Source organism: Dipodomys spectabilis, unplaced genomic scaffold (genome assembly GCF_019054845.1).
Source record: "Dipodomys spectabilis isolate Male_0828 unplaced genomic scaffold, ASM1905484v1 ptg000018l, whole genome shotgun sequence".
Lineage (NCBI taxonomy): Eukaryota > Metazoa > Chordata > Mammalia > Rodentia > Heteromyidae > Dipodomys > Dipodomys spectabilis.
The window spans coordinates 9,338,434-9,363,290 of record NW_024870695.1 but is presented as its reverse complement, the minus strand read 5'-3'; the positions used below and the strand labels follow the sequence as shown (position 1 = coordinate 9,363,290).

The following is a 24,857-nucleotide window of genomic DNA, read 5'->3' as shown; positions in this document are numbered from 1 at the left end:
ATGCATTGGAAAATCCCACCTGATTCCCTCAAGATTTTTACCTTCATTGACTGGAAAAGTACTCAAAATTTGTGTGTAATTTAACTCTTTCTTGCAGCCCTTATGGGGTTCCCTTAAGACTGGAGACAAATGGAGCTATGGGAATGGTGATATTTCCCTCTGAATTCGCTTTGATAGGAATGAAATTTCATGTTGAGGCAGAATTGTTAACTACCCACTGGTACAAATGATTTGGGGAGAGGGAGATCATATATTTTGGTGGGGGGACTCTGATGAAATGCCTACACTTCATACAACTCCAAACAAAGCCCAACATATGACTTCAATTACCACCAAGTATTTCCACTTCCCCTCCCCCAACATAAACATACACAAACACTTCCAAGTAGGGTTCCAACTTACTTTCTCCCTTGTCAAAGCCAGCCAACAAAGGACAATAAGGCATCATTCTCCCCAGAATCATTTTGCTAAATGCTAAAAATGTTAATTCATTTTATTAAGGGTCTTGGGTTGGGAGCTCATTCTCCACACCCACAACCAAGTAGGTGAGGGGCAAGAGGAGGTGTGGTTTGGTTAAACTAATAAAATGTTACAACCCCATTAAATACAATTAAAGGGCTAGATCTCTTGAAGGTAATTAAATGCACTTTATTATTATGATTATTAGCTTTTAATTTGCACTATTATCAAGACACGGGAGATGGTGAGAATCAAGTTATGAGGCACACTTGTCTTCAGATCAATCCGTTGGAATTAAAAATCCAGAATAATCCAAATAGAGGAAACTGATGTTTGTTGGAAATTGGAGTTCTCATACCAGCAAAGATACTTTATACATCACCTCTCAGGCAGCTAACTTAAGTCTTAACTTTTATTCGGGGAGGGGGAGAGGGGAAAGATAAGAAACATCTGTTATAAACCTTCTATCAGTCTGGAGATATAGAATGTCCTCTAAACACTCCACCCCACCCCACAGCCACAAAGAGTCTGCCCAGAGCCTCCTAAAGCAAAGATACCACCTTCCTTCCTTCCTTCCTCTCTTTCTTTCTCTTTCTTTCTTTCTCCCCCCCACAAGTTTTTAAAAGAAATTAGTCTTTGTCGAAAGAAAAAGAAGAATCCATCAGCCCATTCATCCCCTCCCTCCAACCTGGCCCATTGCTTTTTTGGGGGGGGGGTGGGGAGGAGAAAAGAAAACCCAAATAACAAAAACCCACACATAACACAGAAACTGGCAAGCCCATAACCTGAGTGCCAGCGACTTCTCATTACCACAAAGCAGACCCCAATGAGACACGGTAAGATGCAAGATCTCAAAACCCCAGAATTTGTAAATATATGTTCAAATGCTAATGATCCCCTCCCCGCAAATTCCAGCAGGGAGGCGAGGTACTCAGGTGGGGGTGGGGACAAAACATACTTCACAAAGCTTTTCTTTTTATGCCTATCTTAAGCAGTTGGGGTGGTCGGGTGGGGAAAAGAAGAAAGTCCAAGACAGCTCTTCCTGGCTGGGGGGGGGGGGGGGACGCGGGGGAATAGCATTCCTTATCCATCTCCGCTCTCTCCCCCCACCTCTCTGGGGTATGCGTTATTCCACGTCTTCATCTTGGCTGGGAGGTCTCCAAATATCGAGGTCAGATGAAGAGAGAAGGGAGGAAAGGGACATAAAATGAAACGAAACGAGTCCAAGTCCTGTTCGAAACTATTCAACAGCTTCCACAGGCCCAGCGTCAGCAGGGATGTTTGCAAATTTTGAGTTTCATAGAAGTTGAATGGAACTAACTCCCAATTCCCCGCAGCCAACACAAACATCGTGCAGGCTAGGTGCCTCTCCCCGCAGGCCCAGCCCTGCCAAATCTCACACACACACACACACACACACACACACACGGAACAAGAGTACAGGGCGGCTTCTAAAAGAGTACTTAGGAAAGGAGAGACCTTCCCCTCCTCCACACCCACCCATTCTGTAGCCCAGGCGCCCTCAGTGCTTTTTTTTTTTTCCTTTTCCTTTTAAATAGAAAATATATAATTAAATTTACAAAGACTATATACAGTTTTAATTACAAACCTGGTGGAGTGTTGGGCAGAATTCTCCTTTAAAAAAAAAAAAGCAAACCTTAAAAAAAAAAAAAGAAATGGTTTAGATTGTTCTTTATTTTAAAAAAATAAAATAGGAGTCCGCAAGAACCCTCCCTCGGATAGAAGAAAGCCCAGTTCGTGCCAGCCTAGCCAGGGAGCGCCCCGCCCGGAGTCCCTCTTCACACCGTGGTCTCGCCATGCCGGCTGTTGGTGAGACGCGTGTAGAACTTCCTCCACGAGTGCAGCGTCTTGCCGGACCAGATCCAGAAACCCGACGTGATGCCCACGATGAGGGTCATGAGGTATTTGATCATGTAGACCGTGAAGTCGGGCGACATGCGCGGTGTGTAATGCGCCGGGCACGGAATGGCCAGGCTCTTACAGTGCTGGCTCACCCACGAGCGCTCCCAGTGCTCGCGGAAGGCCTGCTCGTAGAAGTAGCAGGCTATGACGATGGTGGCGGGCACCGTGTAGAGCACCGAGAAAACGCCGATGCGCACCATGAGCCGCTCCAACTTCTCCGTCTTGGTCCCGTCGTGTTTCATGATGGTGCGGATGCGGAAGAGAGACACGAAACCCGCCAGGAGGAAGGACGTACCGATGAACAGGTACACGAAGAGGGGCGCCAGCACGAAGCCCCGCAGCGGGTCCAGGCTGTTGAGGCCCACGAAGCACACGCCGCTCAGCAGGTCGCCGTCGATCTGGCCCATGGCCAAAATGGTGATGGTCTTGACGGCCGGCACGGCCCAGGCGGCTAGGTGGAAGTATTGCGAATTGGCCTCGATCGCCTCGTGGCCCCACTTCATGCCCGCTGCCAGGAACCAGGTGAGCGACAGGATGACCCACCAGATGGAGCTGGCCATGCTGAAGAAATAGAGCATCATGAAGAGGATGGTGCAGCCCTCCTTCTTGGTGCCCTGCACCACGGTGCGGTACCCGTCCTCCGAGAAACGCTCGTTGCAAACCACGCGCTCCTGCAGCACGAAGCCGGCGATGTAGGCCACCGACACCATGGTGTAGCAGCCAGACAGGAAGATGATAGGCCGCTCCGGGTATCGGAAGCGCTGCATGTCCACCAAATACGTGGTGACGGTGAAGAAGGTGGAGGCGCAGCACAGCACCGACCAGGTGAGGATCCAGAGACGGGCGAAACGCGTCTCCTCCTGCGAGAAGAACATGGAGCCATCGGGCCTGGAGGGTTCGCAGGGCGCCGCACAATCGCGCTCGCCCAGAAACTTGTAGCTGAGATAGGAAGGCACCTTGAGGACCCGCGGGCAGTGGAAGGGGTGCTCCAGCGTGGCGTAGCGTGGCGGGGCGCCGCCCCCGCCAGGGCCGCCCGGGGTGCCCCCGGCGCCGGGGTGTAGTCCCGGCGGAGGCGCGGTGGTGAGCAGCGCGGGCGCTCCGTCCTCCGAGTGATTCTGGCCCACGCAGATCTGCTCGGCCCCGTGGCGCGGGAAATGCTCGCAGCGCAGGCGCTCGGGCCACTGGAAGCCGAACTTGTTCATGAGCGCCTCGCAGCCCTGGCGCGCGCGCTCGCAGATGGAGCGGCACGGCGGGATGGCCTGCTCCAGCACCGTGCACACGGGCGCGTACATGGAGCACAGGAAGAAACGCAGTTCGGGCGAGCACTGCACCTTCACCAGCGGATAGAACTGATGCACTTCCAAACCCGCGTCCTCCTGGTTCGTGTGACCCAGAAGGTTAGGCATGATGGTCTGGTTGTAGGCGATGTCCGTGCACAGCGGAATGGAGATGGGCTGGCAGAAGCCGTGATCCGGGATGGAGATGCCCTTCTCCCCGTGGAACTGGGCCGGCCCCGCGGCGGGCAACAGCAGCAGCGGCAGCAGCAGGCGGGGCAGGGCGCTACGGGGCCGCATGCTGGCCGCCGCCCCCCAACCCGGCTCCGGGGCGCCCCCCCGCCCCCGCCCCCAGCCCGGAGACCCGCGCGCCTTCTCCGCTGTCGCCTGGCTGCGGCCGCCGCCTCCCGCGCCCCTGTGCAAACTTTGTGAGCGGCCGCAGAGTTTTGGGGGGGAGGCCGGGCGGGGGAGGGGGCGGCGCGTCCGCCCTCTAGCTCGCCACAGTCCGACTGAGCCGCGGGAGTCACCGGGAGCCGCTGCCCTCGCTCCTCTGCCTCCTCCACCAGCCTCCAGGCTCCCCCGGTCCCCTCCCTCCTCCACCCAGCGACTCCTTTGTGCCTCCACCAGCCCTCACCTCGGCCTCTCCGATCCCAATTAGTCGGTTTCAAGGGGGCCCCCGCTGGCGGCCCCGCCCTCTCCTCAGCCCCCCAAAAAAGGGATCCTTGAAACCGCCCCGTCGAGCGCTAAGCACCATCCCAAAATGTGCTCTCAGCCAATCAGATTTAAACCCGAGGACCAGCCCCGAGGGTTGGATTGGTCAACCGCAACATAATGAGGCCCGACACCAGACGCCAACAAAACTTTCCTCCCCGCCCCCTTCGCTTTTTAAAGAGACAAGCTGTCATTATATTAGGATCTGTTTGCCCAGTCCGAGATTTCCCCGGGAATCGCCCGGGGATTTCTCTGAAGTTGCGGCGGCGAGATCCGGAGACACACGTTCCACCGAGCTGTGGACGACCCAGAATACTCAAGCCTGACTTAGTCTTCTTCCCGCAGTCCAGGTTCTTTGTAGTCTAGGGGCTCTTTAAATCTTTGCCCCCGCCCCTGCTCCTCGAACTCCACCTATTTCGGGCTAATTTTTCCAATCAAGTAAAAAACTAAAGTAAAAAAAAAATTTGTTTTACTTTTAAAGACAAAATTCGCAATATCTAAATATTTTATTTCAGCCCCTTCTCACGGAACCCAGACAAAAGTTTTACTTTGCGTGCGCGCGCGCGCGCGCACACACACACACACACTCACACACACACACACTCACACACACACTCACACACACACACACACTCACACTCACACACACACTCCCCCCCCCCGCGTGTGCCTCGCCCCGCCCCCAACACCTACCCTCAAGTAACCCTCTGAAAAATCAGAGCCTGTCTCTTTAAGAGGCTCTTAAAGGGGCCCGGATTCTGGGGCGTAATTGCCCAGTTGCGAGCACAAAGGAGCCCATTATGGTTCTTTGTGTTCGGTGGCACCTCAAAGTGAGAAAACTCAGGAACCCAGAGGCTGAGAGCTGGAGAGTTGGGGGGGGGGCGGTGGGGGGGCGGGGAGGGAGCAAGATGAAGAAGGGGCGAAGCTTTGCTTTCAAACTCCTCCAAATTCTGAGACAAATCTTAATTATGCAAAGTAAAGTTTAGTGGCCACTAAGGAGAGGTCTTAATCGAAAGTTAATGGGGGTGGGGACGATGGGTAAAAAAAAAAAAAGTTTTGAGTAAAGAAAAGACTCTCTTACGCCTGCTTGAGCGTTTGGGGGAATTTTCCTCCTCCCTCCCCATCCCTTCTCGGCCTTCTAAACGCTTCCAGATACTGTCTCCTGGGAGAAAGCGGGTATTTTGCCCGAACCTTAAGTGATTCCACACCGAAAGGGGTGGTGCGTGGTGGGGAAAGAGGCTGGGAGGCTGTGGCAAAACATCCGCCCTTTCCATCTCTCACCTGTGGGGTGGGTGGGAGATGTTCAGCATCTGTGGCTGGCTTAGAAATTTTCTCCCCTCCCCCCTCACCTCTAGGATTTTAAGTTGGGTGAGGGGTCTGGGGTAGAGGGGAGAATTTGCATGTAAATCTCGTGGGCTTGGTACAGGATGATGGATCAATTATTTCTGTTTTCTCTTGAGGGAGAGGGGAGAATTAAAAGAAGAAAGAAAATTGAGATTTTTTTAAATGCCTTTTTGCTTTTCAGTAAGGAACAGCCAATTCTTCCTTGTCCTGCTCCCATCTAGAAAAGGATTGCCTTTAAAAAAAAATGAAAAAAATTTAATAAGAAGAAAGGTGTAAAGAAAAAAAACTGTAAGGGGATAGACAAAAGGGATCTGGATTTGACACGATTAAAATTGTTCTGACTAAAGACTTCTGGTTCTTTACAACTTGAAAGTGCTCCTTTATCCAGTCCTAGAGAGGTTGACTTTTCCCTTCTGTAGGAAAAAAAAAAGTTTTCCTTCAAAGATCAAGGGATAGATAGAATAGATATAGACATATATACCTATATCTATATCTATAAATCGATCGATCGATATTATTCATCTATTTGCATCCCACTCACAAGTCTATCTCCAAGAACAGTCTTAAGATGAGAAATTGTTCCCTGGAGCTCAATCAAACCTTTAGCTGTGGCTTTTCCTACCTCCTGGGCATCTTTAGAGAGTAGTACCAAACCTTAGAGCTGAGCTTTGGAAACAAAAGACAAGCTCCTAACTCCCATACAAGAAGCTCACAGTCAGATAGGAAATTGAGAACAAATCTCCGATATAAATGCTACATCTTCAATTTCCTTCCAACACAAACTAGTTTTGTTGCCCTGGGGCCAGTCCTGAGTGACATTTATCTGCCTTGACTACCTCCAGGCAGAAGGGAAGCTAGAAAATAGAAAGAAAAGACCTTTCATTCAGTCAACCTTTCCTTCCACACACTTTTGTGGGTTTTGTTGCTGTGTTGTTGTTTTCCTTTTTTTCTTTCTTTGGTGGTGGAAATCAGAGCTGTTAAGCAGTAGCATTACCACTGAGCTCACCTCTCCAACACACTTAACAATCTTTTCTGATTTTTTTGCAGTGCTGACATTTAAACTTAAGGCCTTAGGGCTTCTTCCTTGCTAAAGGTACATTACTGCTGAGCCATGCCTCGACCTTTATCACACTACAGTAATCACTATTGAAAATATAGAGGGGGGAAAATGGCAATATCCCAGCCCATCAAGAGTTTATCCAAGCAGTGTGAGCCTAAGAATCCAAGCCAGCCCAGGCAGAAAACTCTTCTCTCTCCAATAAACCCTCAAAAAGCTGGAAATGGGTGTCATCCTGAGTAGGTTTTTTTGCTTGTTTTGTTTTTGGTCATGGGGCTTGAACTCAGGGGCTGGACAATGTCCCTGAACTTTTTGCTAGAGCTGCTCTACCACTTGAGCCACAGCTCCACTTCTCGATTTTTTTCTTTTTTTGAGTATTTATTCGAGATAAGTCTCATTGACTTCCCTAACAAGGCTGGCTTTAAACTATGATCCTCAGATCTCAGCCTTCTAAGTAGCTAGGATTACAGGTGTGAGACACTGGTTCTTTTTTATATATTTTTTCTTTTTTCTTTTCTTGTGTCTTCCTTTTTTTTTTTAATTTGTGTTAGTACTGGAGGTTTGAACTTAGAGTTCCTCCATATTCTCCCAGGGCTTTCTTGCTCATAGTTGGTGAATACCACTGGAGTCACAACTCTGGTCTCGCTAGTCTAGCATTTCACTAGTTAATTGGAGATGGAGTCTTTTAGACATTTCTGCCCCAGCTGGCTCCAAATTGAGATCCTCCAGGTCTCAACCTCCTGAGTATCTAGAATTATAGATATGAGCCACTGGCACCTGGTCCATAGCTACTTTTTTTAATCTAACAAATTATTGAGAATCTACTACATAAAGGACAGCAAGGCTGCAGAGACTCGGACTAGGTGGATGTTTTTAGTCTGGAGATCAAATGCTATTCTTCCCTAAGGAACAGTGTGTGTGTGTGTGTGTGTGTGTGTGTGTGTGTGTGTGTGTGCGCACACACACACGCACGTGCACGCAGGCGTGTGTGTGTGTGTGCACAAACACACACGCACGTGCACGCACGCGTGCATGTGAGCACGCATGCACATGTGGGCACATGCCTGCATGCTTGAACTCAGGGCCTGGTGCTGTTCCTGAGCTTTGCTCAAGAATACTGATCTAGGGGCTGGGAAGGTGGCTCAGTGGTAGAGCACTTGCCTTGCATGCTCGAGGCCCTGGGTTCGATTCCTCAGCCCCACATAAGCAAAAAGAAAAAAGCCGGAAGTGGCGCTGTGGCTCAAGTGGTAGAGTGCTAGCCTTGAGCTGAAGAGCTGAGGGACAGCGCCCAGGCCCAGAGTTCAGGCCCCATGACCAAAAAAAAAAAAAAAAAAAGAATACTGATCTACCACTTGAGCCACAATTCTCCTTCTGGATTTTTTGGTGATTTACTGGAGGATAAGAGGATAAGATTCTTACAGACTTTCCTGTCCAGGCTTGATATTTAGCTCTTAGCCTCCTGAGTAGCTAAGATTACTAGCATGAGCCACTGGTACATGGCTTCACTCCCCACCCCCCCCTCGGCTAGGAGTCCAGGTGTGCCAGTGTACAGAAGGGTCACTTTTCCCCCCAAACTCTGAGGTACTACTATCAATCCATGTGGTAATTGTGTGTGTGTATGTGTGTGTGTGTGTGTGTGTGTGTTTGGTCTGGCCTGGCATGTGGTGATTTCTGGATATCCACTGTCAATCTCATTCCATTCCGCCAGGCAGGCTCTAGGGAAGAAGGGCTTTGCAAGAGCAGAAATCTGACTGCTGACAAAATAGCTGGTAGAGAGGAAAGAGACCTGGACAGGTGCTCAGAAAGTCTGGGCCGTAGCCCCGGCCCTGGGTTCAAGCCCCATTGCTGGCAGAAACTGGCCACAGACTAATCTGAAGACCCAGGACTCTTGTATCTCCACTGCCTTCTGTCATCTAGGTTCCTTCAGTGCTGCCTTACCTCAGCCCTGCTGAAATTCAAGGTTTCCCTGGTTTGGGGGCTAGAGGGCCAGGGAGACTATAGCTGTTAGCTCTTTTCTTTTTTTTTGGGGGGGGGGGGTCCGGTCGTGGGGCCTGAACTCTGGGCCGGGGCACTGTCCCTCAGCTCTTCAGCTCAGTGCTAGTGCTCTACCACTTGAGCCACAACACCACTTCCGGCTTTTTTCTTTTGCTTATGTGGTGCTGAGGAATCGAACCCAGGGCCTCATGCATGCAAGGCAAGCAATCTACCACTGAGCCACCTTCCCAGCCCCTGTTAGCTCTTTTCTATCTCCTCTTTTCTCTCTGGCACCTTCTCCAGTGTCCCTGGAAGACAAAATGGGTTATAAAAGGATTAAACAAATATGCCAGATGATCTATTAATTAAGCACTTTAATTAGGCCAGGCCTTAGATAGACTGAGCAAGAGCAAGTAGGGGCTGCTCAGGGTAGATTGGAGAAAAGGAGGCTGAGAAATCAGTGCTGACTTTGAGTCCTGAGATTCTTGGGGTGCCTTTTAGGAAACAAGGAATAAATAGATCTGATAGTATTTTCCTAGAAGCTAACACCAAGAGGAAAAGGGAAAAGGGGAATCATAGATTTGTAGATGGGAAGGGGTCCTCAGGGAGGAAGGTGGGGTACCCACTAGGGAGAGAGGACAGAAACAGATTCTCTCTTCAGCTAGGACTCCCCTCCTACCCAGTTAGCATACTTCCATGGGCGTCTAACCCCATCTCCTAACTGGGTTTTAAGACTCTCCTCCCCTCCCCTCCCCCTTCTCCAGAATTTCTCTCCTTTCCCTCTAGGCTGGGTCACCTCACCCCCTTCCTCTTTCTCTTTCCTGTAACTTAAGCTGTTGTTGGGAGTTGGAGGAGATGGGCTGGTTTGAAAGGAGGCCCCACTGCTTTTCAGGGTGGAATTGAAACCAGGGAGCTGGGCGTGCAGGGAGGCAGCAAGGGGGGGAGGGGCGACTTGAGAAATCAAAGAGGCTTCAGCTCCATCTGGGGCAACTTTGATTTACTAGCAAGGACCTGGCTCTCCACCCCCCCCCCCCCCTCACCCACTCCTCCCTCATCTTCCCCGGACTTTGCTTTGCTTTCTGGGAGGCTGGGGTGGGTGGGGTGGCATTACTGCTTTTTCCCAACCTGAAAACCTGCTCTTATTCTGGGAGGACCAGGCCTGGAGGATGTTGGCTAAGCAAAAGAGGCTTCTTCCTTCTGAAAGAGGCTCTGGGACTTCCAAACTGGGAGGGAGGAGCCCCTGGGCAGGCAAGAAGGAAGGCCAGGGAGTTTTCTGAGATCCATAGCTTTTCTGCCCTTCAAACTGATGGGAAGAACCAAGAAAAGAAAAACTATATGAAATGATTCTTTTGTGCTGAAGTTCAGTGCGAGCTATGGAAAGCACTGGGGATCCTTTGGGTGAATCCTTTCACTTCCTCCTCTCTTCATCCTTTTACTTTCTCTTCTTCTTCCTTTATTCCTTTCTTTGTCCAATCCTTCAACTCCTCGCTTTTTTTTTTTTTTTTTTAATGCCAGTCCTGGGGCTTGCACTAAAGTCTGAGGTGCTGTCCCTGAGTTTTTGTGCTCAAGGCTAGCACTCTACCATTTGAGTCACAGCTCCACTTCTGGCTTTTTGGTGGTTCATTGGAGATAAGAGTCTCACAGATTTTCCTGCCCACACTGGCTTTGAACCATAATGTTCAAATCTTAGCTTCCTGAATAGCTAGGATTACAGACATGAACCACTGGTACCTAGCAGCCCCTCCCTCGTGTTTCAAGAAGCTCTCTAACCAAACTCTACCAGTGAAATAGGATCCTAAAGATTTTCAACCCCTGGATCAGAGTGCAGAACTGAAGGACACAGAAAGTCACAACTCAAAGAAATGCTTCTTTCTGTCAGTCATTGCCTGGCTGCCCTAGTCCTCCTCAGTGGGATGGGGAAGAGGGCTTTCAATCTCTGTACTCCTAAATTCTTTTTTTTTCTTTTTTTTTTGGGTCTGGTCGTGGGGCCTGAACTCTGGGCCTGGGCGCTGTCCCTTAGCTCTTCAGCTCAAGGCTAGCGCTCTACCACTTGAGCCACAGCGCCACTTCTGGCTTTTTTCTTTTTGCTTATGTGGTGCTGAGGAATTGAAACCAGGGCCTCAGGCATGCAAGACAAGCGCTCTATCACTGAGCCACCTTCCCAGCCCTGTACTCCTAAATTCTTTTTTTTTTATTTTGGTCGGTCGTGGGGCTTGAACTCTGGGCCTGGGCGCTGTCCCTCAGCTCTTCAGCTCAAGCCTAGCGCTCTACCACTTGAGCTACAGCACCACTTCCGGATTTCTGGTGGTTTATTGGAGATAGGAGTCTCACGGTCTCTCCTGCCCGGGCTGGCTTTGAACTGCGATCCTCAGATCTCAGCCTCCTGAGTAGCTAGGATTACAGGCGTGAGCCACCAGCGCCCGGCTTGTACTCCTAAATTCTAAGCAGAGAATTTACCTCCTAAATTCTAAGCAGGAGAATTTTGTTCTCCTGGATTTCTACCTCAACAGTATTTTCTTAGAATTCTGCATCCAAGTTAAATCAACTCAGCCTGCTCTATTACAGCTCTGGCTCCTAGACAAAGTTTCTAAAGGTAGGAGAACCCAGGGAGCTGTTAGGAATACAGCTTTTTGGATGCTTCTGAATTGAATGTATAACCCCCAAGTGAGTCTATGCATATGCTTTCCAATTACCCAATTCGCTTTCACAGCCTTGATTAATTTAGTTCTGATTTATTCAAGGCCCTTCAACAACTAACCCCAATGTATCTTTCTGGCATTAAGGGCTACCACTCTCTCTATTGTGGTGGTGGGAAGAGATGGATTAGCCCTAGGCATCCATTCTTACATCCTACACTGCAGAGGTTGAGAGCTACAAACCTTACCTCCCAGCTTCCCTTGCAGCTACAAAAAACACTCCTTTGGTCTTTGGAATATGAATAGGGAAGGAGGCCATGTTCTGGGTACTCTGGTTGTTTCCACTGGCAAACAAGGTGCTAGAGGTGGGCTTTCCTCCAGGCCTGTATTCTGTGTTTGTGACTGCAATAAAAGCAGTGGCACTGATGCCTGAGACCAGCTATGGGACTATATCCTTGACTTTGTGCCAAAGACAGTCTCCTGGTCTCCCTACCTGCTTGTAGTACAGGTGGTCATCACCATTAGAAGATAACTTCTATGACTTCATTATAAAATTTGAACTTGTAATGGTTTGCAAGTACAGTTTCTTACTGTCTTAGTTTGGATTGCTGTAACTAAATACCACAGGCTAGGTGGCTTAAAGAAAAATAACATGCCGAGCACTGCATTGGTGTTTCATGATTGTAATCTTAGCTACTCAGAAGGCTAGGATCATGGTTTGATGCTAGCCCAAGCAGGAAAGCCACTAAGATTCTCTCTCTTTTTTTTCTTGGTCAGTCATGGGGCCTGAACTCTGGGCCTGGGTGCTATGCCTCAGCTCTTCAGCTCAAAGCTAGCACTCTACCACTTGAGCCACAGTGCCACTTCTTGCTTTTTCTGCTTATATGGTACTAAGGAATTGAACCCAGGGCCTCATGCATGTAAGGCAAGCACTCTACCACTGAGCCACCTTCCCAGGCCGCCGATAAGACTCTCTTATCTCCAATTAACTACCAAAAAAGCTGAAAGTAGAGCTGTGGCTCAAGCGGTAGAATATTAGCAAAGGAGGAGGCTACAATGCTTAATAAGAAATGTACTCATGCCGGGCGCCGGTGGCTCACGCCTGTAATCCTAGCTACTCAGGAGGCTGAGAGCTGAGGATCACGGTTCAAAGCCAGCCCGGGCAGGAAAGTCCGTGAAACTCTTATCTCCAATAAACCACTAGAAAACCGGAAGTGGCACTGTAGCTCAAGTGGTAGAGCGCTGGCCTTGAGCTGAAGAGCTGAGGGACAGCGCCCAGGCCCAGAGTTCAAGCCCCACAACCAAAAAAAAAAAAAAAAAGAAATATACTCATTATCTTGCCTATGTAATTGTAACCCCTTTGTACAGTATTTTCACAATTAAAAAATAAAAAGAATATTAGCCTTGAGCACAAAAGTTTAGGGCTAGGATTTTTTTTTTTTCTTCACTAGTCTGGCATAGAAAAAAAAGAAGGAATGGAGCTGGGAAGGTGGCTCAGTGGTAGAGCGCTTGCCTTGCATGCATGAGGCCCTGGGTTCGATTTCTCAGCACCACATCAGCAAAAAGAAAAAAGCGGGAAATGGCGCTGTGGCTCAAGTGGTAGAGTGCTAGCCTTGAGCTGAAGAGCTGAGGGACAGCACCCAGGCTCAGAATTCAGGCCCCACGACCGGACGCAAAAAAAAAAAAAAAAGGAAGAAGAAAAGAAAAATTTTTTTCTCACAGTTCTGTAGGCTGGAAGTCCCAGCTCCGGGTCCTATAGTGACCAGGTCCTAGTGAGGAATCTTACTTTCTCATTGTATACTTATTCCTTACTGCATGCAAGTTGAGAGACAGACAGAGTCAGAAAGAGATAAAGAGAGAGAGCTAGCTCATAATAAGCTCACCAGTTCTATTAGATATTAGGACTCTATTCCTTCCTTCCTTTCTTCTTTCTTTCTTACTTTCTTTCCTTCTTTCTTTTTTTTTAATTGTGTCGGTCCTGGGGCTTGAACTCTGGGCCTGGACGCTGTCCCTGCCCTCTTCAGCTCAAGGCTAGTGCTCTACCACTTGAGCCACAGTGCTACTTCTGGTTTTCTGGTGGTTTATTGGAGATAAGAGTGTCACAGACTTTCCTGCCCAGGCTGGCTTTGAACCGTGATCCTCAGATCTCAATCTCCTGAGTAGCTAGGATTACAGGCGTGAGCCACTGGCACCTCGCAGGGCTCTATTCATTTCTATTCATTTATTCTTCATTACCTTCTGAAAGTTCTACCTCCAAATACAATCCCATTGGAAGTTAGGGCCTCAACATGTACAGTTCGTGGGAACATAATTCATTTCAAAGCACATGTTTTAAATCTCCTGCATAACCACCTCGATGGTTTCAGGTTCTTCAGAATTCTAGTTTATTCATGAGCTAGAGCAATAGGAACATTGGGCATTTTGATACTCCTTGTCTTTGCCTCACTGGGTCCTTTCTAGAATCACCTGTTACCACTGTAAATCCTGAGCGGCCCTCCTGCATTGCATCTAGGTTTCTGTGTATTTGTGGCATTTAACGTTGGCATGGGTTGCCATCATTCCATTCCCAGCATTGTCCTCTAAAGGACGGAGGCTCTGTCCTAGTTTTTAGTATTTTGGGTTTTTGTGCCAGTACTGGGGCTTGTTGAAGCTCACTGTTCAGTGTGAGCTATGAAGGATATTGGGCACCTCTGGGTAAGCCCTGCCTTCCCTTCAGGCTCCTGCTCTTGCTTAGCTTTTTCCACTCAAGAGTGGCACTCTACCACTTGAGCCATGCCTCCACTTTTAGCTTTTTGCTGGTTCGTTGGAGATAAGATTCTCACAGATCCATCTGCCAGGCTGGCTTCAAACCCTGTCCTCAGATCTCAGCCTTCTGAGTAGCTAGGATTCTAGGCATGAGCCATCAGGGCCCTGCACACTTTATATACACTCCAATTCCTGGAATATAGTAGGTACTCAATAAACATTTGTTTAAGGAATCTATATTATCTATCAGTAGGCATGGTCCAAAGAGCTCCCTGGGCTGGTACTTGAGAGATGCAGGCAGCCACCCTGACTCCTTTACTATGTGAGGTGGTGCCATACATACCTCACACCAACAGAGAGACGAGAACCTCTGCTCTGGGGAGGAGGAATGAGCAGTTACATTTCCAGAGTCCAGATTCCCAGTTTCTAGTTTTAACAAGACAATCTGGTTCCTTGAAGCCACGATTAAATACAACTCAGTTGTAGTCTTGAAACTGGAGTCTTGGGGGCTGGGAAGGTGGCTCAGTGGCAGAGTGCTTGCCTTGCATGCACAAGGCCCTGGGTTCAATTCCTCAGCACCAGATAAGCAGAAAAAGCCAGAAGTGGTACTGTGGCTCAAGTGGTAGAGTGCTAGCCTTGAGCTGAAGAGCTGAGGGACAGCGCTCAGGCCCTGAGTTCATGCCCCATGACTGGCAGAAAGAAAGAAAGAAAGAAAGAAAGAAAGAAAGAAAGAAAGAAAGAAAGAAAGAAAGAAAGAAAGAAAGAAAGAAAGAAAGAAAACTGGAGTCCTGAACTCTAGGAGGAGCTCTGCATGCCAACTGGGGCCACTCATCGGGACGAGCTAAATAAAGGGACATGGTGAAGGGCAGAGAAAAATTTATTATGTGGCAGCCCTTCAGTACATCTCCAACCCTCTTTAAGGGTACAGATTGCCTTAGATTAAATAGGGAGAATCAGAGGTCTGTGAGAAGGTATGCAGAAAGCAGTCAAAAGTCCCAAGTAGGTTCAGAAGTTGGTAGAGTCAGCTACACAGGAGGCTGAGATCTGAGGCTATCCCCAGGAGAGAAACAGATTATTAATTAGGGAGGCTAAGAAAGATCAGGGCCACAGCACATTACAACTCCTTGTATTGAGGGCCTTCAAGTTCTGATGTTTCTGGGGGCTGGATTTGGGAGGAACAGCCTTAGGGTTCTACCTTGAGGGCCTGGGTGATTAGGAGCATGAGAAAACACTTCCCTCCTCGCACCAGGATGTTTCCCTTCCCTGCAGCTGGTGCCCCAAGGACTCCCGCCCTTTCCCCGTCCCAGGCCCATCCCTTAGAGAGAGCCTGCTGAGCCTGGTATGAGAAGAATCTGAACTACAAACAGACCTCCCAGCAGCACCCCCAACTACTTCACCGCTCCCAGCCAGCAAAAAGCAGCCTTCTTGTGGTAGACTTAGAGCCTGCTGGCCTAGAAGGGGCCTAGGTGGGGAGATTTTCTTTTCTTTTTTCTTTTTCCTGGGAGAGGGGAAGGAAAGGATGATTGAAGCCTGGAACTAGGTGGTATAAGAACCATCGTTTTGAAACTGGAAATCAAAATCAGTGGAACAGAAGATGTAGACTTGGGGGCATGGCTCAAGCCAGGTCCTGAGTTCAAGGCCCAGTACTGTAAAAGAAAAAAAAAAAAAGCCTGGTGCTGGTGGCTCACGCCTGTAATCCTAGCTACTCAGGAGGCTGAGATCTGAGGATCCCAGATCAAAGCCAGCTGGGGCAGGAAAGTCCATGAGACTATCTCCAATAAACCACTAGAAAACTGGAAGTGGCGCTGTGGCTCAAGCGGTAGAGCACTCGCCTTGAGCTGAAGAGTGCAGGGACAGCGCCCAAGCCTAGAGTTCAAGCCCCTTGACCAGAAAGAAAGAAAAAGAAAAAAAAAATGTTTCTGGGAAGGACCACAGCATACCCCCATAGTCCTGGATAGAGAGGAGTTGGGGATGAAAAAGTTAGTGAGGTCAGGTGCCAGTGGCTCACGCCTGTAATCCTAGCTACTCAGGAGACTGAGATCACGATTCAAAGCCAGCCCGGGCAGGAAAGTGTTAGGTTTTTTAAAAAGAGGTAGCCGAGTAAGAACAGCACCACGCACCTGGCATTCAGGTAAGGGGTAGGTTTATTCATCGTTCCAGCTGGCACCAGGCCATCTTGGTCCTCCACGCGGTGGGGAAAGACCTGGGAAAAAGAGCTGGGAAAGAGGGAGAAAAGAGCTAGAAAAGAGAGCGTCTGGGAAAGGTGGGAAAGAGAGAGCTAGGAAAGAGAAGGGAACTGGGAAGGAGAAGAGAAGGAAAGAGCTCAGAAAGAGCTAGAAAAGAGCAGAGAGAGCTAGAAAAGAGCAGAGAGAGAGCAGAGAGAGAGTCTGGGCCTGGGCTAGGCCTTATCTAGGGTATGGGTGGAGAAAGGTGTGGCCACATCAAACTCAGATGTGACCTCAGAGGATGCAGATGTGGCCTCTTCCAGGTGTCCCAGTTGCCTAGGTAACACAGGTACTGGGTGGAGACTTTGCTGCAAGGAGAGTGGAGTCTGCTAGCCATCCAGGAGCGGACCTTACAGAAAGTCTATGAGACTCTTATCTCCAATTAACCACCAGAAAACCGAAAGTGGAGCTATGGCTCAAGTGGTAGAGCACTGGCCTTGAGCTGACAGCTGAGGGAAAGTGCCCAGGCCCAGAGTTCAAACCCATGACTGACAAAATAAAAGTTAGTGAAGCCTTAGGCCAGTGGCTTATATCTATAATCCTAGCTACTCTGGAGGCAGAGATATGAGGACTAATTCAGTCAGTCCAAGCAGGAAAGTCTATGGGACTCTTACCTCCAATTAGCTAAAAAGTTTAGGGACAGAGCCCAGGCCCTGAGTATAAGCTCCGGGACTGGCACACACACACATTTAGAAAGTGGGGTACAGGCCGGGCGCTAGTGGCTCACGCCTGTAATCCTAGCTACTCAGGAGGCTGAGATCTGAGGATCTCGGTTCAAAGCCAGCCCGGGCAGGAGAGACCGTGAGACTCCTATCTCCAATAAACCACCAGAAAACTGGAAGTGGCGCTGTAGCTCAAGTGGTAGAGCGCTCGCCTGAGCTGAGGGACAGTGCCCAGGCCCAGAGTTCAAGCCCCACAACCGACAAAGAAAAAAAAAAAAAAAAGAAAGTGGGGTACAGGTGGCTCATACCTATAATCCTAGCCACGCAGGAGGCTGAAATCTGAAGATAGCAGTTCAAAGCTATTCCAAGGCAGGAAAGTCCTTGAGACTCTTATTGCTAATTAGCCACCAAAAAGCTGGAAGTAGAGCTGTGGCTGAAGTGGTAGAGCATAAGCTTTGAACAAAAGCTTAGGGGTAGCACCCAAGCTGAGGTCAAAGGTCAAGACCCAGGACCAGCACATGCACACCTGCACACACACACACACACACACACACACACACACACACACACACACAAAGTGAAACTGGGTGCTAGTGGCTCATGTGTGTAATCCTAGCTACTTGAGAGGCTGAGATATGAGGATTACTGTTGAAGTCAGCCTGATCTAGGAAATCTGAGACTCTTCTGAGTTCAAGCCCCATGACCAACCAAGAAAAATAAAAAGTGAGAGTGAGAGAGAGAGAGAAATAGAGCATATCTCATTAAATAAGCTGGGTGAAGTGGTACACCAGTCATATCAGCTGATCAGATGGCTATAAGGTAAGAGGATGAAGATCTGAACCAGCAGCCAGTACCAGTGGCTCATATCTGTAGTCCTAACTACTCAGGAGGCTGAGATCTGAGAATTGCAGTTCCAGGCCAGCTCTGGCAAAAAAAAGTCCCTGAGACTCTTATCTCCAATTAACTACCAGAGAACCAGAAGTGACACTATGGCTCAAAGTGGTAGAGTACTAGCCTTGAGCAAAGGAGCTCAGGGACAGTGCCCAGGCCCTGAGTTCAAGATCCATTGACAAAAACAAAAAAAACTACAAAAACATTACTTGGGGTGTGGCTTTAATGGTAGAGCACTCATCTAGCAAGCATGAGGCCCTGAGTACAAATCTCAGTGCCAGTAAAATAAATAAATAACAAATAATTACAACCCAAATGGATTTGCTACAGCCATAATATTGAAGGCTTGAAATCAAGCCTATCCTAGAATGATCCAAGCTGTGACATCTCTTCCCTAGGAGTGACAAGAAGTCACCCAAATATAACCTAGGAAAACAAAGAAATAACCCATCCTCATTTCCCTGCTCCTGTTTGCTTGGCCTCTTTTCCCCTCAGAACCAAGTTCTCCTGGTTCTCAGAGTGAGCTATATAACTTAAGTCTGAGAAGGATATGAATGGGCTATGGAGGAGTAGGAGGCAGAGGCTGGAATCTAGAAAGATGAAGAAAGCAGCCAAAGGAGAGAGGGCACCAAGCCAGAGGGACCCTCTCTCCTGCCTGCCACATTTCTCTAGACTCTGCTCTCCTAGCCCACCATCTACTAGTCTCTCTACTCCACCTGGACTCAGTCTGAAGCTTTGATGTGCTCTAGCCAAGGGTTGATAGTACCCAGGGATTCCCAGGGAGCTTATTAGAAGGAGAACTTTCCTGGGGAGGGGATAAGGGAGAAGAGGCTGCCAGCCAGGAGCTGGAAGCCGCCTGAAGCAGGATGACCTCTTGGCGGGGGTGGCTCTCCCCAGCTTGTATTACACAGCTCCTGCCAAGGGTGGTATAGAAAGGCACTGAGCCCACAGCGGGCTGGGGAAGGAGTTGAAAAGACAGCTTAAGGGCTTCCTGCTGGGTGAGATGGATTAGGGGCCTGGGCGGAGGGAGTTGGACAGTGAGAAAGACACTGGACTTCTGCCAGAGCCCCTTGGCCAAAGGCCCTCTGGGACCAGGAGCCCCTGGGTGTCTGGCAGGCTGTGTATCAGCATCCTCCACCTGACTGAGAAGGAGGGGCCCAGCAGTGTGACACATAGGGAAGGTGAAATAGATCCTGGAGTCCCCAGAATAGAGGGGAGAAGGAAAAAGAGGAGACTCAAGAATTTAGTGGACATCTAGCAAGAAAAGCAATGACTTCCTTCCCATTTATCTGGGTCTCCCAGATGCCTTGGACCTCTGGGTTTTATTTTCTCTGAGCTCTACTTGTCTGGTCTGTGAGATGTGACCTCTGAGGGCCACACTGGGAGTTGGACCAGAATCTTGGACTCTCAGTTTTGTCACCAAATATAGAATGGGGAGGTGGGTGATTATAGATACATTGTTAAGAGATTGATATCATTATGTCTGGGGTACCTTTGTGTCCAACCCTTTCCATGATTGCCCTTAGGAAGGAAGGATAGCATTGATAACCAGGATTGCCCTGTTGGAATCTCTCTATCTCTCTCTCTCTCTTTCTGTCTCTCTCTCTCTCTCTCTTCCTTCCTTTATTTTATTGTGGGGCTTGAACTCAGGGCCTGAGCACTGTCCCTAGGTGTTTTTGCTTAAGGCTAATACTCTACCACTTAGAGCCACAGCACCAGTTGTGGTTTCTGGTGGTTAATTGGATATAAGTGTCTCATGGTCTTTCTTGCATGGGCTGGCTTCCAACCATGATCCTTAGATCTCAGCCTTCTGAGTAGCTAGGGTTACAGGCATGAGCCACCAGTACCCTCCCTCCTTCCTTCCTTCCTTCCTTCCTTCCTTCCTTCCTTCCTTCCTTCCTTCCTTCCTTCCACCCTCCCTCCTTCCCTTCCTCCCTTCCTTCCTTTCCTTCCTTTTTGTGTGCTGGTACTAAGGCTTAAACTCAGTGCTCTTTCTTGCTTATGACTGTTGCTCTACTACTTGAGTTACCCCACCAATCCAGCTTTTTGCTCGTTAATTGGAGATGGAGTCTGCAGACTTTTCTGCTCAAACTGGCTTTGAATCTAGCTGACATCTCTTAGGTCTAAGCTGCCTGCAATACAAGATTGTAGGTGTGAGCCCCTGGCACCCAGCTGCATTCTATCTTCATAAGGATTTTAAGAGAATACTACTACCTCTCTCTCTCTCTCTTCTCTTTCTCTCTTCTCTCTCTCTCTCTCTCTCTTTTTGTTGATCATGGGGCTTGAATTCTGGGCCTGTGCGCTGACCCTGAGCTCTTCAGCTCAAAGCAAGTGCTCTATCACTTGAGCCACAGCACCATTTCTGGCTTTCTGGTGGTTTATTGGAGATAAGAGTCTCACGTGTGTGTGGGGGGGGGGGGGGGGAGGGTAAGGTGGAGAGATGGGAAGGGATGGGAAGGGGAAATAAAGGAGGCAGCAACAATGCTTGATAAGAAATGTACTATGTACTCATTGGGGCTGGGAAGGTGTCTCAGTGGTAGACCGCTTGCCTTACATGCATGAGGCCCTGGGTTCGATTCCTCAGCACCACATAAGCAAAAAGAAAAAGCTGTAAGTGGCGCTGTGGCTCAAGTGGTAGAGTGCTACCTTGAGCTGAAGAGCTGAGGGACAGCGCCCAGGCCCAGAGTTCAGGCCCCACGACCGGACCCCCCCCCAAAAAAAAAAAAAGAGAAAGAAAAGTATTCATTACCTTGCCCATGTAATTGTAACCCCTCTGTAGGGTATTTTCACAATTTTTTTTTTAAAAAAAAGAGTCTCATGGACTTTCATGTCATGCTCGACATGGCTTCGAACTATGATCCTCAGATCTCAGGCTCCTGAGTAGCTAGGATTACAGGTGTGAGCCACCAGTGCCCAGCGGTCCCAGAAATATTCTTATTACTTTTTTGAGGCTGGGTCTCACTACATTGCTAAAGCTAGCCTCTAACTCCTAGACTTCAGCCTCTGAAATATCTGGGACTGCAGATAGACACTACATCCAGCAGGAAGGTTGTTATTAGGTTTATGTTCAGAGCAAGAATTTCTCCAAAGACTTTATTCCTTCTCCTAACTTTGATAGGGTCAATTAGGAAGCAAGTTTAAATCTCACACCAACCCATAGGACAAAAGTTTAGAAGTTGGGCTTTGTTCCCTCATACTTAAATCATAGCTACTCAGGATACTGAGATGAGGATCATACTTTTGAAACCAGCCCTTGCTGACAAACCCCAGATTCTAATCTCCAATTAACTACTACCACCACCACCGCCACCAAAAAATAAAAAATAAACAAAATAATAATGGAAGGGGAAATGTGGCTCAAGTGGTTGAGTGTCTACCTTGACAGAAAAAAAAAAATCAGAAAATACAGGAGGCACTGACTTCAAACCCAATACTAGTGAGCACACACACACACACATACGTGCACACACACACATATGCACACACACAGAGTTTAAGAAGGGTTTACAAACTGGAAGAGAAAGTCTGAAATGGGCCCAGATGAGCAAATGAGATGTTGGTGGCTGCTGGGGACATTCTCTGGGGGGAAAGGGTTCCAGCACTAGGCCCTCCATCCTCAGGATATCCCAGCATTAGGGCTGCCCAGTCTCCTAACTCACTGGGCCAGCCCCCTTCTTTGTGCTCAGTTTTTTCCCACAGCCTGGCTAGGGGGGTGCTGGGATCCCAGACCCACCCCCTCCTGCTGGGCAGCACCCCATCAACATAAAAAGCTTGAGAGAGAGAGGACGGTGGTGGGGGTGGGGGTTACGATCACACTCCAAGGAGGCCTCAGCACCCTTCTTACTTTCTGGGGAACAAGAAACTTGCTAATGGCTTGGGCCCCCTTCCCCTGCCCCTGGCCCCAGATCGGTCTCCCCCAGACAAAAAAGCTGCTTTACATGAGAAGAGCAGGCTGGGCTGGCCTCACCCGGGCACTCAAAGAGGTGGTAGCCCCTGACAGCCCGGGCTGCCCCTTCCCCCACGCTACTACACGCCTCTCTAGGCCTCTCGTTTAGTTGCAATTAGCAATTCTTTGCATAACTCACCACAAGGCTGAGAGGGATGCCTGGCCTCACCTCTCAAACCCAGCCTTCAACCTTCCAAAGCCTCCAGGTCTCTCCCCTTCCCTTCCCAACCCCCTCACTGCTTCTGGGGGCTGTCCAAAGAGGCATCCCTAGGGGCCAAGCCCAGGGCATTGAGGGTGGGCATGGGGGGTAAGTTTGCAAGGGGACCCCCTCCTAAGCTTGCCACTCCATTCTCCAAACCAGGCTTAGCTTTCATTTGCTTTTAGATGGCAAGGAGGAGGTATTTTTAAGAAACCCTATGCCTGGAATCCTAGCTACCCAAGAGGCTGAGATCTGAGAATCACAATTCAAAGCCAGCCTGAGCAGGAAAGTTCATGAGATTCTTAGCTCCAACTAACCACCTAAAACTTGGAAGTAAAGCTGTGGCTCAAAGTGGTAGAGCACTAGTCTTGAGTCAAAAAGGTCAGGGACACCCAGGCTCTGACTTTAAGCCCCATGACTGACCAAAAGAAGAAAAGAAAAGAAAGACACCTGAGGGTGAGCTGGTGGTCAGGGCTCAGGGAGGTTGGGGAAGGAGGATGCTGTGGCTGGGATAAATCAGGGACTCCTGTCCACCCTGGTGGGCCAGAGCTTGGATACTGGATTGTCTTTCATTTAGAGGTGGCCACCCAGTCACTACCAGCCAGGCAAGTGACTCAGTGGGGCAAGTTTGGAGAATGAAAAGGAGTTAGAATCCCAAGGCTCCTATTTGGCTCTCAGGAATCTACTCCTCAGTGCCTGGGGGCAGCAAGGGGGGGAGGAGGTCAGTCTGACCCACATTGCTTTCCTCCAGGCTACTTTATCCCTTCTCTCCAAGTCTTTGGTAGGCTTTTCCAATGGCCACCAGGGGGAGCCCTTGGTACAGTGGGAATTCCAGAGCTTGGGCGGGAGGGGAGGCTGAGATAGGAGTAGAAGTTGAAAGGAGATAACTAGGGGACGGGGGTCCAGTTAGATCTACATTGCCTACACCCACAGGGCCTTCTTTCTACCATTGATGGGGATTCAGCACACCTGAAAAGGAGATTCCCATCCCCTTAGGGAATTCTGCTCTGGCCATTAAAAGTTGGTTGGGGGGGCGGGGGGGTGGCGGTGACAGAGGTTGTTGAAGGTAGGGAAGCAAAATGCCAGGCACGCTGTGGTCTCTTTAGGTGACTAGACAAGATGGAGGAGCTATGCCTCTCCTGGGGTGAGCTCCATTGGAGGAGTCAGAGGCTTTTTGTTTGGATGGGGGTCTTGAGCAGCAACAGCCAGGCCTTTAAGTGACAGTACCTGAGCAGGGCAGGGCTGACTTCCAGGCCCAGTGGAAAGCCCATGAGGAGCTGAGCTGTGCTGGTTTGTTTGGGGGTAGTCCTCTCCTCTTGTTTAGTATACTACCCGTGCAAATAGTGGGTAAGGCTTAGGTTTAGGAAGTAAACCTCTGATTAACTCTCAGAACCTCAGCCTCCCTGCAGGGTCTCATTTCTCTCAGCAAGGGAGAAATGCTGTGCCTCTCCTCTCAGAGAAGAGGCTTAGCAAGCCTCAGGTGGTTTTAGGGACAGAAGGAATGGCTCAGATGAATCCCCATGGGACTTAACAAATTTCTTTTCCTTTCTTTCAGTTTGGAAAGAGTCCCGTGTGTGTGTGTGTGTGTGTGTGTGTGTGTGTGTGTGTGTGTGTGTGTGAGTGTGTTGGGGGGAGCAGCATGTGTACACACCCACGTGAAGGGACAGAAAGGGCTGAGGTCCTTCATATTGGGTCCTTCATATTGGATTCATAATAATTTTGGGGTTTTTTTTTGGTCATGGGGCCTGAACTCTGGGCCTGGGCGCTGTCCCTCAGCTCTTCAGCTCAAGGCTAGCGCTCTACCACTTGAGCCACAGCGCCACTTCCAGCTTTTTCTGCTTAATGGAACCCAGGGGCTCATGCATGCAAGGCAAGCAAGCACTCTACCCCTGAGCCAACTTCCCCCGGGCAGTTTCTCACTAACCTTCAGAACTTCCTTGTAGTGCATGATAAGGCCAGGATAATTCACTGCTGAAAGGAAGTTTCTTCAAAATCTATGGCTGGGAATTTCCAAAAAACCCTTCAAGGAACTGGGTAAAGTTTGGAACACCATCGAGCACTGGGGTGTTTGTTGAGTGCCGAGGTGGGGGTGGGGGGGGTGGGGCGGGGGAGGAAGGGGGAGAGAAAGACTAGTTGGGACAAAGTGACTGATGGGAGTGCAGCCCAATGGCTTTGGCAAGTACTTTCCCTCCCCGGCAGTTGGCCTCCATGGAGAAAGCGCGGCTGAAAGGTGCATTTTGAATCCACAGTGCCCTCTGCTGGTCTTGAGGGCTTGGGGCGGCGGTGGCAGCAGCAGCAACAACAACAAAAACTAGTAATGCTGTGTGATTTGGGAAGCAGATGAGGAAAAGGTCTGTACCCTACCTGGTCCTGCACGCAGAACAAGCAACCGCTGAAATCTGATCCGCGACTAGCTCTTTAATTGCCCACAGTTGGTGTAGACAAATGTGTACTATACTAAATTTATCCTACCTCATAATTCTTTTTTTTTTTTTTTTTTTTTGCCGGTCATGGGGCCTAAACTCTGGGCCTGGGTGCTGTCCCTCAGCTCTTCAGCTCAAGGCAAGCGCTCTACCACTTGAGCCATAGTGCTACTTCCGGCTTTTTATGTTTATGTGGTGCTGAGGAATCGAACCCAGGGCCTCATGCATGCAAGGCAAGCACTCTACCACTGAGCCACCTTCCCAGCCCCCCCACCTCATAATTCTTTGGTGTTAGAGCGCTGCACATTAGAAACAACAATAGCAGGTGAATTTTATAGAGCCTTACCATGTCCCAGGTATTCTTTTTATATTATTTTACAGATGAGGA

The 24,857-nt window shown here is 49.2% G+C and overlaps 1 protein-coding gene across 1 annotated transcript; it reads right to left on the bottom strand.

The window, feature by feature from the left end:
• Nucleotides 1–2,002: 2,002 nt before the first annotated feature.
• On the bottom strand, nt 2,003–4,336 carry Fzd2 (frizzled class receptor 2). The gene has a single exon (XM_042673825.1). It carries the CDS (start codon nt 3,954–3,956, stop codon nt 2,259–2,261), a length of 1,698 nt encoding a protein of 565 aa, XP_042529759.1. The 5' UTR covers nt 3,957–4,336; the 3' UTR covers nt 2,003–2,258.
• Nucleotides 4,337–24,857: the final 20,521 nt, after the last annotated feature.

Coding starts and splice junctions, on each gene's coding strand:
- Fzd2 (XM_042673825.1), bottom strand. CDS start 3,956: ATGCGGCCCCGTAGCGCCCTGCCCCGCCTGCTGCTGCCGCTGCTGCTG.